We start from the raw sequence: 16,342 nt of genomic DNA, 5'->3' as shown, positions 1-16,342 counted from the left end.
ACTCCATTGTACCGCGACCCAAACTATCAGCTTCAGGTGGGGGGTACATCGGGGTGTTGGTTGTCAGGCTGGCTATATGTGTGGGTGACCAAACCCTTCCTTGACTCCTCCATCAGAGGGTGATGGGGTTGGTGCTCCAAGAACCAGAGCTGCAGCTGGTCCAGTCAGCATCTGCCAGTGACTGTCTCCTTGTGGGCCAGAACCTGGCAGACTCAGTGTGGCTGGAAGCTTGCCAGGCCATCTACTCTGCAGCCTCCTCTGCCCGGGTCACCTGGGTCAAGATGGATGGCAGGTGAGCTCCCTCCCGCCTGCACTTCAAGCCATCCAGCAAAGCATGGGATTACTGCGCTATCTGGGTGTCAACCTTTCTGCCACACCATCACCTCTGTCCAACACCCGTAGGGTTTGGAGGCCAGGATGTCTGGGACGTTGTGGAGAGGGACAGGATGCTCTGGTACCTCTCCCGGTGAGGGAGGGCCCTGGTGCTTAACCAGCTGGTCCTGTCCCTGCTCTGGAGCCGTCTCAACACTCTGGTCCCAACCCCATTTTCCTGGCCAACCCTCAGAAGCTGGTTCTGGAGTTCTTCTGCAAAGATGATGTTGGGTCTCTGCAGGGGTTCTCTGTCTTTGCCTGGAGGATGAAGGGCAGGGCCTGATGTGCTTGGGCACTCGGGTCCATGTTTTCCACCTTCAGACCCCGTAGAGGCTCCTCTATGGTACAGGAAGACTGGTGCAGAGCTCATTGGTGTACACCTTCCTGCGTCACTTCTGAGAGCTCAGATATGATTGGCTGCTCCAGTATCTCCCTCTGAGAGATCTTCTGAGAGACCTCACCAGGCTGCCAGGCTTCTACCAGGACCTGCTCCAGACCTTGAAGCTGGTATCGGTGGGGCAGACCTCCTCATGGAACCCCTGCTGCCCACGTCCCAGTTGTGTGTGAGTGGTGTATCTGGGGAAGATGTTCCTTGACTTTAGCAAAGCATTTGATTCGGTCTCCCACAGCATTCTTGCCAGCAAGCTAAAGAAGTATGGATTGAATAAATGAACTATAAGGTGGCTAGAAAGCTGGCTAGAACTTCAGGTGCAATGAGTATTGATCAATGGCTCGATGTCTGGTTGGCAGTTGGTGTCAAGCAGGGTGCCCCAGGGGTTGATTTTAAGGCAGGTTTTGTTTAATGACCTGGATTAGGGGATAGGTTGCACTCTCAGTAAGTTTGCAGATGACACTAAGCTAGGGGGAGAGGTAGATATGCTGGAGGGCAGGGACAGGGTCCAGAGTGACCTAGACAAATTGAAGGATTGGGCAAAAGAAATCTGATGAGGTTCAATAAGGACAAGTGCAGAGTCCTGCACTTAGGATGGAAGAATCCCAAGCACTGCTACATTGGTAGGACGTTACACAGGGAAATGGCTCTTGAAACCCTCCTTCCTGTCAGAAGGGAGAGACCTATCTCCCCTGGTTAGAGGTTGAACTACACAGGGCCCTGGGCTGAGAGGTCTCCATACCCCCTCTCTGAGCAATCATCTAGCTACTAGTAACTTGGCCATCGAAGGTGCTATCACATGCACATCATCAAAGAGGAAGAGTTTCTGTTACCCAGTAGGAGAGAGCCAGGATACAGGGGGGATGGAGCTGATACCAAATACCCACCATGGGACCCAGCATAGAGACCTGGGGGGAAACCAAACAAGGGTCTAAAGGATCTTTCACCTACTGGGGGGAGCCTCCACCGGCCAGTAAGCACCCGGGATTGACTCCCCCTGTGTTCGGGATGTTCCACTGAGAACATGTAGTGCAAAGGTCAATTGATACAGGATCAGCTGTGACTATGTGTTACTCAAGGCCCCACACAGAGCAACTGCTTCCTGGAGAAGAGGCAGGGCCCGGACACTGCGCAGGAGAACTAGTCTCAGTACACGTCTGGCTTTGAAGACTAGAACTGGGGAGACAGCTGCTGAGGAGATGGGGATGCTGCAATCCAGGACAGCACAATTCTGGGTTCCCTCTGTGGGCCTCCAGCAGCAAATGGAACTGCAGGTATTTAATTGTGGGGCCAGGTGTCCTTTGTGGGGTTAGTCCGGTTAGGGGCAGAAATGGAAGGGAAACTGGGTTCCCGTTCAGAATGGAGGCCCGGGGGTTTGTTGGGTTTGCTGGAGAATGGTCAGTGGGCAGAACCCACGTACAGAAAATCAAAAGGTGGTTTCATTTCAGTTGGAAACGAACCCTTGGGAGGTGTCCTCTCAGGGGGCAGGTGACCGGGGTCCTATTGCTCCGGTTAAGCATGAGACCCCAGAGGTACCGCCCCACGTCTAGAGCAAGTCCCACACCAGCTGCCTCTGGCCGGCAGAGAGGAGGCTGAATGTCAGTTGCCTGAGACGGCGCCAGCTCCATTGGTGCAGTTCATGGAGCAGCTGTGAGGAACCAGCCACCTGCTGGCCACCAAGGGCACTTGATGACAAGCTGCTCCGGGCAGGAACCCCTGGGCTGCTTGGGAGAGGCTAGGAAATGGGCTCAGCAGCTTTGCTGAGCAAGTCTGCAGCTCCCCCTGCAAAGTGCAGCTGGTTCCCACTCAGCCTGTTCCTGGGCACATGGCTCGTGGGAAGGGCTCTCCAGGGACCCAGTGAGAGTGGCTGCAGGGGCAGTGGCCGTACCCCCTCGATGCCCACAGGCTGATTCCAACAGCGCTCTTAGGCCTTGTAGCTCACACACCCCTGAGTGAGAGAAGAGACACTAAATGGGGGCAATGAGGGAAGGGGAAGAAGCCACTTTCTGCCTGGCTCTGGCAGTGCCGGAGCGAGTCCGTCTCGTGCTGATGAGTTGCCAGGTGCTGTGGTTTCTGCATGTCCGGCAGCTGAGGGGAACATCGGGGGCTTTATTTTCCCTGCCTGAACAAGGACAGTGAGTTCTATGGGCCCAGGGTGCCCAGGCACCAGGAACGGTCCTGCCCAGGGTCCCTGCTCCAGCAAAGCTTGGGGCTGCGTCTCTCCCTCAGGCCTGCCTGCCACCCCTGTGCATCCCCTGGGCAATTTAAAAGGGTTTGGGGGCTCCAGTGTCACCATCCACCGTGCAGCAGGGCCAGAGTGGCTTCCTCACCGCTCGTTATGTGTGACTGCCAGCACGTCCCTGTGGCCCCTGGAGGGCTGTGTGTGTATCTGCGAGCTGCCACGCTCCAGCCCTGTGACCAATGAGAAGCTGTGGGGATGTCTCTGTGGAGAACAGCACATGGAGATCCCCCACCTCCGCCTAGGGGCTGCTGACAGAGAGGGTGGCCCAATAAATTTCACATCCCCACCCCCTCTTTCCCTCAAAATACCCACCCAGAATCTGCACCTCTCAGCCCCCTCTTCCACCCTCACCCTCTGCCCCAGCCCAGAGCATGCACCCAACACATGGACTCTATCACAGACCTCCTCCCACACCCACATTCCTTCCCCAAAGCCTGACACCCCACCCCTCCTGCACCCAAACTCCCTCCCAGAGCCTGCCCCCTGCACACAGACCCTTTCCCCACCCAAACTCCCTCCTCGAGCCTCAGGCAGGTGTGTGTGGGGGGGGGGCGGGGGAGTGCCCTTGTTCAGGAAGTGAAAGTAAATCCTGAGAGTGTCACAGACCAAGATATTGTGGTATCTGGAAATAGCATTGCGGTGTAGACATACACTGAGGCACCTGTAAAGCATCCTCCGTTTCTCCTCCTGGACTCCTGAGGGAAGTCTGGAGCCTGGATTGGGGGCAGGGCCCTCCCTGGAGCCAAGGTTCTGCTGTTGCTGGTTTCTCACTATTACCGCAGCCCAAAGGCGCATTCACGCTCAGCACCGTGCTTCAGTCTCCATCTCTGTCCCTGCCAGTCCTCTGGGCACCACCCAACCTGCACGAGAGAAGCCTCCACCCCAGAACAGACCTTCCAAAAAGCTTTAATGAGAAAGAGCAAAAGTTCCCAGTGGAGCCGTGTTAGGAACAAAAAGGCAGCAAAGGCCCCGCGACGCTGAGCGATGGGAAGTTACAGAGGAAATCACAGACCCTGCTCAGTCGCTCTGCTCCTTGGATCTATACAAAATTGCGATAAAAAAGCGGATTGAAGCAGTTCCAGGCAGGGTCTGTCTGACGCCCGTTGGCCCATGAACGTGCGGGGGAGGCAGAGTCTAATCCTACAGCAGTTACATGCTCACAGGAGCTTTGCTCTGGGCTCAGCTGTTCCTATGTGGCTGTTCCAGAGACACCGTCTCCAACATCGTCATAGCCCGCGTCACCAGGAGCCGGGGCCGGGGCGTCGCTCTGCACCCCAGAGGCCCCTTCGCGTCTGGGCGAGCGCAGACTCCAGGCTGAAAGTAGCAAGGGGGGCCCGTTACAGCCAGTGTGTCCCTCCCCCCCTCCACGCACTCACAGAACGGGTGGGCAACACAACGCAGGCTGGGAGTGACCCCCCCCTTCCGCTGAGTGGGCCCCTGACAAGTGTGATGCCCTGACCCACACAGGGAGCATGTGGGGCAGAGTCTCTGCTGAGATCTGCCTGGGGCAGAGAAGTGGGGGGCTGGCAGTGAGCGGGGGACAGTTCCCACTGGGGGTTGCTGGATCCCCTGGCAGCTCATAGAGTCCCCAAGGGACCAACACCAGCCGAGACCTGGGGGCTGGCGCAGGATGGGCCCAGCCCAGGGGACTTGTCTGCATGTTGCAGATCTCACCTGCCCACCCAGGGCCCTTCACAGTTGAGTTCCTCCCAGACCAAAGCCAGGCACATTTCACCTGGCCCCATTTCCTCTGAGGGGCCAAGTGGGATCTCGGCCCTGGGCCCAGCTCTGAGCCTGTGGCCCCAGGGACATTTCCATCCTGAGGGGACTGATCTCGAACCTGAGGCCAAGCCCATAACCAGCCCACAGCAGGGCCCTGCCCTTCCCGTTACCATACAGGGCACCGACACCTTGTTTGGGGAAGGGCTCTCTGGCCCCAGCCTGCCTGGTCGTGTGTAGCTTTGCTGGTCTGGACTGGGGTCAGCGATGCCATTCATGTGGCAGAGTGAGGGACAGGATCCAGCGGGTGTAGAATCAGGGGCCTTGTCTGGGAAACCTTCTCACAGGGAGAAGAGACTCTCACAGAACTTGCTTTGGCCAGAGTTGCTTCCTTGTGGCAACAGCCCCATTCCAAGCGAGAGACGGTCTCACAGGAACAGTCACTGGGAAACAGACATTTCCAGCATCGCCAACCCCAGGTGTTCCAAAATCAGCCCCCAGATCCCAAATGTGCAGAGTTTGTCTCAGTAACCAGGAGGGTTTTTTTAAAGAAATGCGAGGTCTTTTTTCTCTGTTGGCTTGTGGTTTCTGAATCTTTAAGTTAAATTCCAGGATCTGAGATTTTAAGGGAAGGAGTAGGAAATGTCATGAGACTTGTGCAAACATTGTGAGAATCAGCAACATTGCGCCTCCCTGCTCACCTGACTGTGAACACCTGGATCTGTCACTGTCCCCATGGTCCCCAGTGACTTCCTGGCCATTTGGTCTAGAACCAGGGTCATCATCAGCATCGGAAGCTTCTCTGACATCATCATAGCCATCCCCTGGGGCACCTTCAGGGAGAGCAGGGACCTCTGAAATGAATGGGAATGAGAAGAGGCTTCCCACTGAATAGCAAAATGAGCTACGTGCAGGTGTGGACAATGAGGAGTTGTGTGTATTGTTGCCAGACTGCAGAAAACAAAAACAAAAACCAAACAACCAAACAAAGGAGGCTGCTGGAAGTGAAGCAAAGAGGAAACAGAAAAATGACAAGAACATAAGAACATGGCCCTTAAGCAAACAATGGGGAGAGATTTTAATTGTAAAATGCCTCTGGCTGGTTAATTCCTCCCTTCCCTGAGCTCAGGATGAAAGGGCAGACTAGAAAATGAAGGGTGTGGGGAGCAGCAGTAGCCAAGGGGGACGTTGGCTTCAGGAGGTAGATTCACTGCTCACCTTGACTGCCAAGAATCTGGGGGGTGTCGCTTGATGCTCGTTCCTCCATATTATCATAATCCTGCTGGGACCTCGCAGGAGAAGCTCCCTCTGTAACAGCAAACCCCACACTGAGCATTTGCTGAATACGCTCCTTTCCCAGCCGGCTTTAGTTCTCCATTAAGCATTGGTTGCCTTGGAGCTTGTCCTGTGTCTCATGGGCTCTGTAGGAGAAGTCCCAGGGGAATCCCAGAGAAAAGGGAGCATCATGGACAACCTGTGAGATAGGGATTCTGCCAGCTTCATTTCCTCCCAAATAACCAGGGCGCAGCCCTGCACCGCTGTACCCAATACTCACCCTGGCATGCCCCTCGCTGGGAGCAGGGTCTGTGCGGGTACTGAGCTAACCAGGGGCTCACTGGAAGATCCCGGCTGCTGCACCAGGACTGACAGTTGTGAACCCACCTGCCTTGTGTACAGAGGCTAGATTGTGGCTTGGGCTCATACTCATGCCAGGGAGGTGTGAGGCAGCTAAGATCCAAGGGTTACTTTTAAACCAAGTGCTATTAGTGAGAAATCCTCAAGGCACCATTTCAGGCGCATAGTGGGGGCAGCAGCTGTGCGCTCCAGGACCTTTCCATCCCGTGCCCTGAATACCAAGGGAATGAAGAGAAAGGGCCTGCACTCCGTGCATGTCTCTCAGACCTGGCTGGTGAAGGGAGCCCTGCTGAAGGGAGCTCACCAGGCAGGTGAGAGAGGCATGCACGGAATACAAGCACTTTCCCCTCACTCCCTTAGCGTCTGGAAATGGCATGAAGGGTAGCGGTGTCTCGGAGCGCACGGCTGCTGCCCCCCCATGTGCCCATAATGGAGCACAGATCAGGGCCTGGTTAGTGGCACAGACCAGCTATGAACCTCAGAGTCTTTCATGCCAGGTAAATATTTCCCTGCCCAGTTCCCTGCAGCTCCTCCCCTGGGGAGAGCACCATGAGCCACACAGAGAAGGGGGCAGGATTGATCACACGTTTACATCCAAAGCTGGGACAGAAATAGGTGTAAATTCGATTCCCCTCACAGAGGTGGGGCCTGTCTCTGGTGTATCCCTTTCCCCTGTTACCTTGCTCTGATCCAGCATCGTTTTCCCCCTCGCTGTCCCCGGTGTAATACGGCAGCTTCCTCATAGACTCATCTGAATAGGAACCTGGAGGGATGGGAAGTGGGATGTTACCACGGTGGCTATGTCTAGACTACATGGCTCCGTTGACGGAGCCATGTAAAATAGTTTATTTGGCATAGTCAAAGAAGCGGGGATTTAAATAATTCCTGCTTCATTAAAATAAAAATGGCCACCATGCTGTGCTGATCCAGCACAGCTGATCCAGCACTGTGCGGCAGTCAAGACGTGACGCAGGCAACAAAGGAAGCCGGTATGCACAGACCTGAGCGACCAAACAGCTGCACCTTCCTCATCAGGTCATAGTCAATCTCCTCGTACACCGCCTCAGAGAAAGGGTCCGAGGATCTTCTGGAGCCTGGAAACAAAGGGCCGAGTTTGCACAGGATCAGAGAACACAGAGCTGGGAAACCCTATGAGACCATCCAGACCCTCCTCCCCCAGTGCCAATGCAGGACTACTCCCTCTGGCGCATTCCCACTGCTCTGTCCAGTCCAGATTTCAATGCCCAGGTGACGGGGTCTCTGTCCCTTCGGTGTTTGTTCCATTGGCTGTTTCACTGGCATTAACTTGCTCTTGATATTCAGCCTGACTGGTCCCTTGATAAATGTGCCCTCCCTTCCCCAGTACCACCCAAATTCACTGCTCTCCAGCCTGGGGCCTTCACCAACAGGCAAAGTGGCACTTGTGCCTGTACTGCTAGACCCTGTGTGGGGAACAGCTGGCTCAAGTGTGCAGCACCTTGGCAATGGGAAGTGCTGTCTGCAGGGGGCCTGTACTCACTGCTGTCCGGAGGTGTGATTGCAGCATCAGTAAACACACCTCAGCTAGCTTGGGTCTGGGTAGGGCGTAGCTGCCCCAGCAAACACCGCAGAACACTCTGGCCTTGCCCGCACAGACACACCTAGGACCCTGGTCGCCCACTCCAGGGTCCAGCCCACGTCACCACCCAGTGCTACACAGCGACACTGCCACTGTTACACTAGCCGGCTGCTACCTCGCTCGGTGAGTGCTAGCTCAGATGTGTCTGCAGGTGCAATCACACCTCTGACTGCAGGGCAAACACACCCTGAGGGTATGTCTACACCACCCCGCTAGTTCGAACTAGCGGGGTAATGTAGGCATACCGCACTTGCAAGTGAAGCCCGGGATTCCACGAGGAGTACAGATAGTTCAGATTAGAAGCCTCCGCGTGGCACGGGGTTCGAACTAGCCGGGATTTAAAAATGGCGGCGCCCGGCTTATGCAAATGAAGCCCGGGAAATTCAAATCCCGGGCTTCATTTGCAAGTGCGGTATGCATACATTACCCTCCTAGTTCGAACTAGGAGGGTAGTGTAGACATACCCTGAGTGCCCAGCATTGGTAGGACTGTCTGATCTCTCTGGCCTCTCTCACCCAAACTCCTTTCCAGCATTTCTCCTTCCTCGTTACCCCTCACCCCCGAATCTCTCTGTTCAGGTTCTTCCCCTTCTTGTAAATCGACATCTGCTGCTAAACCAATTTTGAAGTCAAGAGCATTTTTCTGAATGCTCCGTTTCACACCCCAGGCAGCTCTGTATCTTCACTCGTGATCAATCCTAGAAACAATGATTCTTGATTGTCTGTCATGTGAATCAAGTTCCTTATTACTTTGATGTGGCAAACAATAGGAAAATGTCCATGTTTCCTGCCTTTATTATACCATGAGCCTTTGGCTGGTCATTCCATGTCCCTTGGGATGTGAATTTGTCCCATCTTTTGCCTTTAGGCTGCAAGGCTTTTACTTATGGCTGGAATTTGTCCCTCTTAGCCTGGAAGTTGTCTCTCTTGCCTCAGCAGTTATGGTAACAACTTGTAGTGGGGCTGAGAGTTTGCCCTTTTCTTGTGTTCCAGCTGGAGAGTGAAGTTGGGGGTTTCCCTTGCCCCAGTCCATGCATACAATGGTGTCAACAAGTTCCTGGAAACAATGGCAGCCGGGTCTTCACACATTGCCCCAACCCCAAGCACTGGCTCTGCAACCCCCATTGGCCAGGAACTGAAGCCAGTGGCAGCTGTGGGAGTGATATCTGTGGATGGGGCAGTGTGCAGAGCTTCATGGCTGCACCTCTGCCTGGGATCCAGAGGGAGGATGGGTTTTAACTTCCAGGAGCCGCTTCAGGTAAACACTGCCCAGATCCTGCACCCCCATTCTCCCGAACCACCTTTCTCAGCCAAGAGCCTCATCTTGGTCCCTGAACCCTTTGGTCCCATCCTAGAGCACTATCCCAGGCCCTTAACTCCTCAGTTCTGGCTTTCCACAGAACTCCAACCCCCAGTTGGAGCCCTCACCCTCTCCTGCACTATAACCCCCAATTCTGTGAGCATTCATGGCTCATCATACAATTTCCATATTAAGATGTTAATCAGATATTTTCATGTTTTGATCTTCCAAAAGAAATTTTCACCTAATGCAAAACTCTTCTAAGCATCCAGCAGGTGTCCCTAGTCCTTGAATTCTCTGGTGAAAACGTGCTCATTCATAAACCATGTTTCCCTGATGTGTAAAGTACACACCAAACACAGCAGAACCCTTTCACAGTTACCTTTGGGTGTGTCTAAACTACATGGCTCCATCGACGGAGCCATGTAGTTTAGACTCACCCTTTGTGACTGTCTTCAGGAAAATCAAAGGATTTAAAGATATGCTCTAACTCCGTGGTCCCCAACACGGTGCCCGGGGGCATTTATGTGCGCCTGCACCGGCATTTTAAAACTATTCACATTCACTCCTGCTTAGAGCAGGGTTGGCAGCCTGGGACCTGCGAGGGAGCCCGATGCGGCACTTTGGAGGCTTGAGCCCCGCCCCCACCGCAGCAGGCAGCCCGCGCAGGCGCTGCAGTGGCCGGAGCAAACCCCGCGCTGGTCGGGTTCGGCTGCGAGGCAGCAACAGCCCCCCCCAATGCAAAACAGCTGTGGTGGGGCCCTTTGTGGTGCAGGAGCTGTGAGCCGTCAGGGAAGGGTCCCTAATGGCCGCTTCTGCCCCTCCCCCCCCGCACAAGCCCATTGGCCGGACCTGGACAATGGCAGCTACGGGAACCCACCAATCCCCAAGCTCATGGCCAGGCAGGTCCTGTGGGAGAAACAAGAGAGCAGTGCGTCTTGCTGGTAAGTGTCCGGCCCCCCCAGCTACTCCCACTCCGATATCTTCACCCACAGAACTCTCCTCCCAGACCCTGCACCCCAATCCCCTGCCCTGAGACACAATCCAAACCCCTGGCCTGACCCAGTAAAATGTCTGGTATTTTTAGTTTCTCAGCTGGAAAGCCACTTGGGACATTCTTCTCCTGCCATGTGGAAGGGAGTGTGAAATGTAAAGGTGCTGTGATTTTTTTTGGAGGGAGGGTGCTTTTTTTGCTCAACATTTGGACATCCCCCCCCTTTTTATTAATGCAGAATTTTGTTTAAAAATGAATTACAATATAATTAAAATAAAAATTATCCAATTAAATTGTTTCTATCAAATTTACCCAATTCACATTTAATATGAAAATAGCCTTCAATTTCACATTTGACGCCTTTTTTTGTTGACGCACGCCACACACTTCTGAAAACATGAATGTGCTATTGGCCACAAAAAGATTGGGGACCACTGCTCTAACTGCTTCCCCACTGTATCAATTAAAGAGCATTCCTGCATAGCTTCAGTTTCCTTAGGGAATTTTGTAGCAATCTGAGATCTTGCAAACTGCTGCTTTCTTATCTGTTAGTTGAGAAGGTTTGTCAAAGCTGAAGTTCTCTAGGGTATTGAAAGGAGGGATGTTGATGAGATCCTGCAACCTTTGTTGCTTTCCTTTTCTGTCCGTATGTGAGTTACTATTTCTTCTGTCAGCAACTGCTGCTGTTTTCCTTCTGGCTTTGTTCTCCTCTAGCACTGCTGAACTTCAAACACCAACTCATGTTCACCTTTTACAGGGTAGGCTGCAGGGCGGTTTTAAGCGGGGAGGTTTCTGTACCAAATTTAAATTGGTTCCAGAGCTTCCTTCCCAGACAGCTACACACCAAATGTATTCACAATGGGTATGTCTAGACTACATGCCTCTGCTGACAGAGGTATGTAAATTAGTCATACCAACATAGTCAAAGAAGCGGGGATTTAAATATCCCCTGCTTCATTAGAATAAAAATGGCCGCCATTTTGTGCCGGCTCAGCTGTTTGTCGGCTCAAAGCGGCAGTCAAGACGGGAATCAGTAGACAAGGAAAGCCGTTCTCAACCGATCCTGTAAACCTTGTTTCACAAGGCATAAAGGATCGGTCGACAATGGCTTTACTTGTCGAATGATCCCCATCTTGAGTGCTGCTTTGAGCCGACAAACAGCTGAGCGGGCACAACACCGTGGCCATTTTTATTCTAATGAAGCGGGGGATATTTAAATCCCCACTTCATTGACTATGTTGCTATGTCTAATTTACATGCCTCTGTCAACAGAGGCATGTAGTCTAGACATACCCAATGAGATTAGTTTCTATAATGAGGTAACTGGGTCTGTAGAAATGGGAAAGGCAGTGGATGTGATATACCTTGACTTTAGCAAGGCTTTTGATACCGTCTCCCACAATATTCTTGCCAGCAAGTTAAGGGAATGTGGATTGCATAAATGCACAGTAAGATGGATGAAAAGCTGGCTAGAAGGCCGGGCCTAGCGGGTAGTGATCAACGGCTCGATGTCAGGATGGCAGTCGGTTTCTAGCGGAGTGCCCCAAGGTACAGTTCTAGGACTGTTTTGTTCAATATCTTTATTAATGACCTAGATGAGGGGACGGATTGCACCCTCAGCAAGTTTTCAGATGACACTAAGCTAGGGGGAGAGGTAGATCCACTCGAGGGCAGACATAGGGTCCAGAGTGACTTAGACAAATTGTCACGAGAAATCTGACAAGGTTCAACAAGGACAAGGGTAGAGTCCTACACTTGGGATGGAAGAATCTCAAGCATTGTTACAGGCTGGGGACCAACCAGCTAAGTAGTAGTTCTGCAGAAAAGGACTTGGGGGTTACAGTGGATGAGAAGCGGAATATGAGTCAACAGGGTGCCCTTGTAGCCAAGAAGGTTAATGGCATATTAGGTTGCATTAAGAGGAGCATTGCCAGTAGATCCAAAGATGTCATTATTCCACTTTATTCGGCTTTGGTGAGGCCACATCTGGAGTATTGTGTCCAGTTCTGGGCCCTCCACTACAAAAATGATGTGGATGCACTGGAGAGGGTCCATCGGAGGGCGACCAAAATGATAGGGGGCTGGAGCATCTGACTTATGAGGAGAGGCTGAGGGACTTGGGTCTGTTTAGTCTGCAGAAGCGAAGAGTGAGGGAGGATTTGATAGCCGCCTTCAACTTCCTGAAGGGAGGCTCCAAAGAGGATGGAGAGAGGCTGTTCGTAGTAGTGACAGATGGCAGAACAAGAAGCAATGGTCTCAAGTTGCAGTGGGAGAGATCCAGGTTGGATATTAGGAAAAACTATTTCACTAGGAGAGTGGTGAAGCACTGGAATGGGTTACCTAGGGAAGTAGTGGAGTCTCCATCCCTAGAGATTTTTAAGTCTCGGCTTGACAAAGCCCTGGCTGGGTTGATTTAGTTGGGATTGGTCCTGCCTAGGGCAGGGGGCTGGACTTGATGACCTTGAGGTCTCTTTCGGCTCTATGGTTCTATGGAGATCCCCTAGGTTATGTCTACAAAGCAGTGTTACTTTGGAATAAATGATATTATTCTGAAATAGCATAGTCCATGTCTACACAGCAAGTAGTTATTTTGGCATAATGTTGAAATGATGTTGAGCTGGAGGACTCCTTACTCCAACTCCTGTAACCCTCATTGTACAAGGAGTAAGAGAAGTGGGAGGAAGAGTGCTCTAGCTTAGACTTCCTGCTGTGTAGACAGTGTCTAAAGTCAATATAAGTTATTTCGACTTCATCCGCACAATTGACGTAGCTAAAGTTGTGTTGTTTATTTTGGCTTTATCCTTGCTGTGTAGACGTGCCTTTACTGGCCTGACAGCTATGGCTGAGAGGCACTAAAATAAATGGCTGGACAATTTATACCGAACTTAACTGCTCTGGCTGAACAACAGAACACAGTTTAGTATTTCATTACAGTCCGTGCCCCTTTCCCTCAGCTGCTTCTCCCCCTGCTATTCCAGCCCTATGGCCCCTCACGGCCCTGCCAAGTCCCCACCCTCCACTGCGATCGCCTCCTCGGCTGCTGCAGGGGCGTTTTACACAGTAACACTCATCAGGACCCACCTCTGCGCTGGGCCCTGGCACTTCGCACCTGCGCACCCAGGACGATTAAGACCAGGCAGAGCAGGGCCCCCAGGATAATGCAGACGACCACGGGCACCATGAATCTCCCACTGTCGGTTGTAGGGCGGCGCGGGGGAGCTGCATGGAAAGGAACAGGCCACAGAGAGAGACGGGTTGGTGAGAGTCGGGGGGGGGGGAACTCCCCAGTTGCTCAGTGCCAGGGCTGCAGGCAGAGTCACCGCACAGCTGGATTTCCCTGGACGTGAATCTTTTTTGATCCTCTCACCAGGAAGATTCTCCAAAGTGGAGGAAAAGTCCAAATTCTGAAAGCAGACTCCAGGTGAGAGCCAGCTGCATCCATGTCTGGGTTGGTCCCTCCCCTGCAGTCACAGTTCACTGCTTTCCCCCCTGCAGCTGCTGGGTCCCAGACACCTGAGCTCCCCATCCCAGCCCTGGGGAGGGGTGAGGCCCACAGGAAGGGACTGACAGGCCAGCGCTGTGCCCTGTGTCCTGCTGGGACAGGAAACAACACTGCCCCCCACCTCGAGAGTGAACGTGCAGGAACCCCTCCAGCTGCCCCCAAATCCTCCCTCCAGATCCCTGCCAGTGACAACTTCACTCTCACACCCCACCAGCACCCCACCAGTCCAACCCCCAGTGCTCACGCCCCACAGCACCGCCCAAATATACTGACCCCTCTTCCAGCTCCCCCCAAATACTCCCTCCACCTCCCCACCAGTGACACCCCCATTCTCATATGCCACCAGCACCACCCAACTATACTGCCCCTTCCCCTCCAGCTCTCCGCCAGTGCCAACCCCAGTGCTCACCTGCTCCCCCAGCACTGCCCACCTATACGCCCCTCCCGCACCATCTTCCCCTCAAGCTGCCTACCTCACATCTGCCTGAGCAGATTATACTGCCCCCCAGCTCCTCTTTTCCCCTCCAGTTCCCTGCCACCCCCATACTCACACCCTTTGGCCCTGCCCAACCATACCACCCTCCCCCCCTCCAGCTCCCAATCCCCCTCTGCTCCCCAGGGTCCCTAGTTCGGAACCCAACACACGGGCACCAGGCTGCTATTTCAGTCACGGGCCCTGACTTCTCAGCTGCAATCGTCTGACATGAGACCTCCAGCTCCACGGGGCCTGCAGCTCCCACCCCGGTGTCCCCGGCCCTTCGATTTCACCAGCCTGGGCAGGAGCCTTGGGCCTCAGGCTGCAGCTTCAGCTCCCCCCCTGAAGCCCTGGCCCCCGGGCGCTGCGACTCCTGTGGGAAGAGGTGGGGTGTTACCTGCTCCAGCCAGTGGACCTGCTGTCTCTGTCACACCTGCGTAGGGAAAGGGAGCAGAGTTGGAGTCTGGCGGCGGGGGAGGGGAATGTGCTTGTTGCCTGGGGGAGCAAGTCCCCGGGGTGTCCAGACATCACCTGTTCTCATAGCCTGCACGCCGGGGAGTTAGGGCCCAGGTGCCCCTGTGCTGAGACACTGGTAACAAACCAGCACTTGCACCCTGGGGCCTGTGATGGAGCCTGCAGCTCCCTGGGCCGATGCCTGAGCCAGCCCGACCCACAAAGGTTCTGCCCACGGCAGCCATGATGCTCCAGCGCACAGGAGATGGGAGGGGTCAATCCGTGAGCAAGGGGGGCAGTCGGGTCCAGCCTCCTCCCTGAACCTCACAGCATGTCACAGAGACGTCGGCTGCCACTCACCTGAGCAAGTCACGGCAGCATCTTCCTTATGGCCACAGTTGCTGTCACCCCAGGGCTTGGCCCGACAGTCCCAGAGGGATGACTCTGTCCCTCTGCAATCCAGCGTCTCCACCCAGATGGGACCAGTCCCCTCGCCGAATGCAGCCTCGCCCGGGGCAGACACGGCCGCTCCACAGCCCAGTTGTTTACACGTCACATTAGCGTCCGCCAGGTCCCAGGAGTCATCACAGACTGTGCCCCAGGAGCCACGATACCAAACCTCCACTCGGCCCGAGCAATTGCCCTCTACTCCCACGAGGCGCAGCATGTCCCGGTCTGGAAATGCAGAAACCTCCCATGTTACTGGCACAGCGGGGAACCCTCAGGGAGCAAGAGGGGACAAGGAGAGGCAGAGATACCTGTGCAGCTCGTCGAGTTTGGGCATTCAGTAACCTGGGGCCGAGTCAGTTTCACTTTTTGCCCTGCAGACAACAAAGAATGCAGTGAATGGACTGAGGAGCACAAGTGATGTAGGAGTGAGCAGGGTGTAAATATGGGTGAACATTAAACCCCCCAAGTTCAGCAAGTTTATAAACTTAAATCTACACTCTAGTTTTTTCCTAGCTAATGGATTTGATACTCAGCCACCCCCCTGGCTTCTGAAATCTGTAAGCAGCTCCCAGCTGGTGTGACGGTTGGTGGATGTCTGAGTCTGTCCCAGTCTTCCCACAGACGGTCACTCCTGAGCCCTGCCCCTTCCAAGGTTGGAAGGTGGAAGCCAATGGCCAGCTGGAATTCACCCAGGTTATTGAGGGGATGCAGGGACAAGAGAAGAGTGGGGTCAGCACTGGGCTGGTGTGGGACTGTCGATCTGAAACCCGCTATCGCCGCATTCCTTCACAGACACAGACACCTGCTTGGGGACTGTTCACTGCCTGGCTGGCAGGAAGCAGAGCCTGCAGCAGAGCCCATCTCCAGGCAAACTACCAAGGGTCTGCAGTAGGTGTCTGATCGACCAGCCTGCCTGATGGGTGGGAAGGGGAAAGTCCAGCAGCCACAGCAGCCATTCAACAAGTGCTCACAGCTACAATACTTGGTGCTCCTGCCTCCTTCCCAGCCCTGCTTTTTCCTTGGCCCCAGACTCACCCCCTCTTGCTTCGCTCCAGGTAACTCTGTCCTTCCCTTTGGTTCCTATTGCTGATTTCTGACTGGCTCTGGCCTCTGAACATACCTCTAAACTGCACGGCTATTTGGGATACTAGAGGTATCCTGAAATAGCTACCCCACGTCTACACAAGCCACC

General features: G+C 54.0%; 2 protein-coding genes across 2 annotated transcripts in view; one reads left to right on the top strand and one right to left on the bottom strand.

Moving 5' to 3' along the window:
• The first annotated feature begins 1,916 nt into the window (after nucleotides 1-1,916).
• The window catches only part of LOC149525640 (uncharacterized), a 238,290-nt gene continuing 223,864 nt past the window's right edge, over nucleotides 1,917-16,342 (top strand). Inside the window, exon 1 of the mRNA XM_089774907.1 lies at nucleotides 1,917-2,037. The gene's annotated coding sequence lies outside the window, so the exon portion shown is untranslated. The remainder of the gene's footprint in view (nucleotides 2,038-16,342) is intronic.
• LOC112545108 (scavenger receptor cysteine-rich type 1 protein M130-like) overlaps nucleotides 4,195-16,342 on the bottom strand; it is a 60,405-nt gene continuing 48,257 nt past the window's right edge. Inside the window, exons 10-16 of the mRNA XM_089775352.1 lie at nucleotides 14,046-14,056; nucleotides 13,352-13,489; nucleotides 7,361-7,453; nucleotides 7,039-7,110; nucleotides 5,943-6,032; nucleotides 5,426-5,557; nucleotides 4,195-4,319 (exon numbers count right to left, since the gene is read on the bottom strand). Coding sequence (XP_089631478.1) covers nucleotides 4,195-4,319; nucleotides 5,426-5,557; nucleotides 5,943-6,032; nucleotides 7,039-7,110; nucleotides 7,361-7,453; nucleotides 13,352-13,489; nucleotides 14,046-14,056 — 661 coding nt within the window. The remainder of the gene's footprint in view (nucleotides 4,320-5,425; nucleotides 5,558-5,942; nucleotides 6,033-7,038; nucleotides 7,111-7,360; nucleotides 7,454-13,351; nucleotides 13,490-14,045; nucleotides 14,057-16,342) is intronic.

Source organism: Pelodiscus sinensis, chromosome 1 (assembly GCF_052426305.1).
Source record: "Pelodiscus sinensis isolate ZL-2025 chromosome 1, ASM5242630v1, whole genome shotgun sequence".
Classification (NCBI taxonomy): domain Eukaryota; kingdom Metazoa; phylum Chordata; order Testudines; family Trionychidae; genus Pelodiscus; species Pelodiscus sinensis.
Note: the sequence above shows the minus strand (reverse complement) of the source record. Positions and strands in the feature narration are given on the sequence as shown.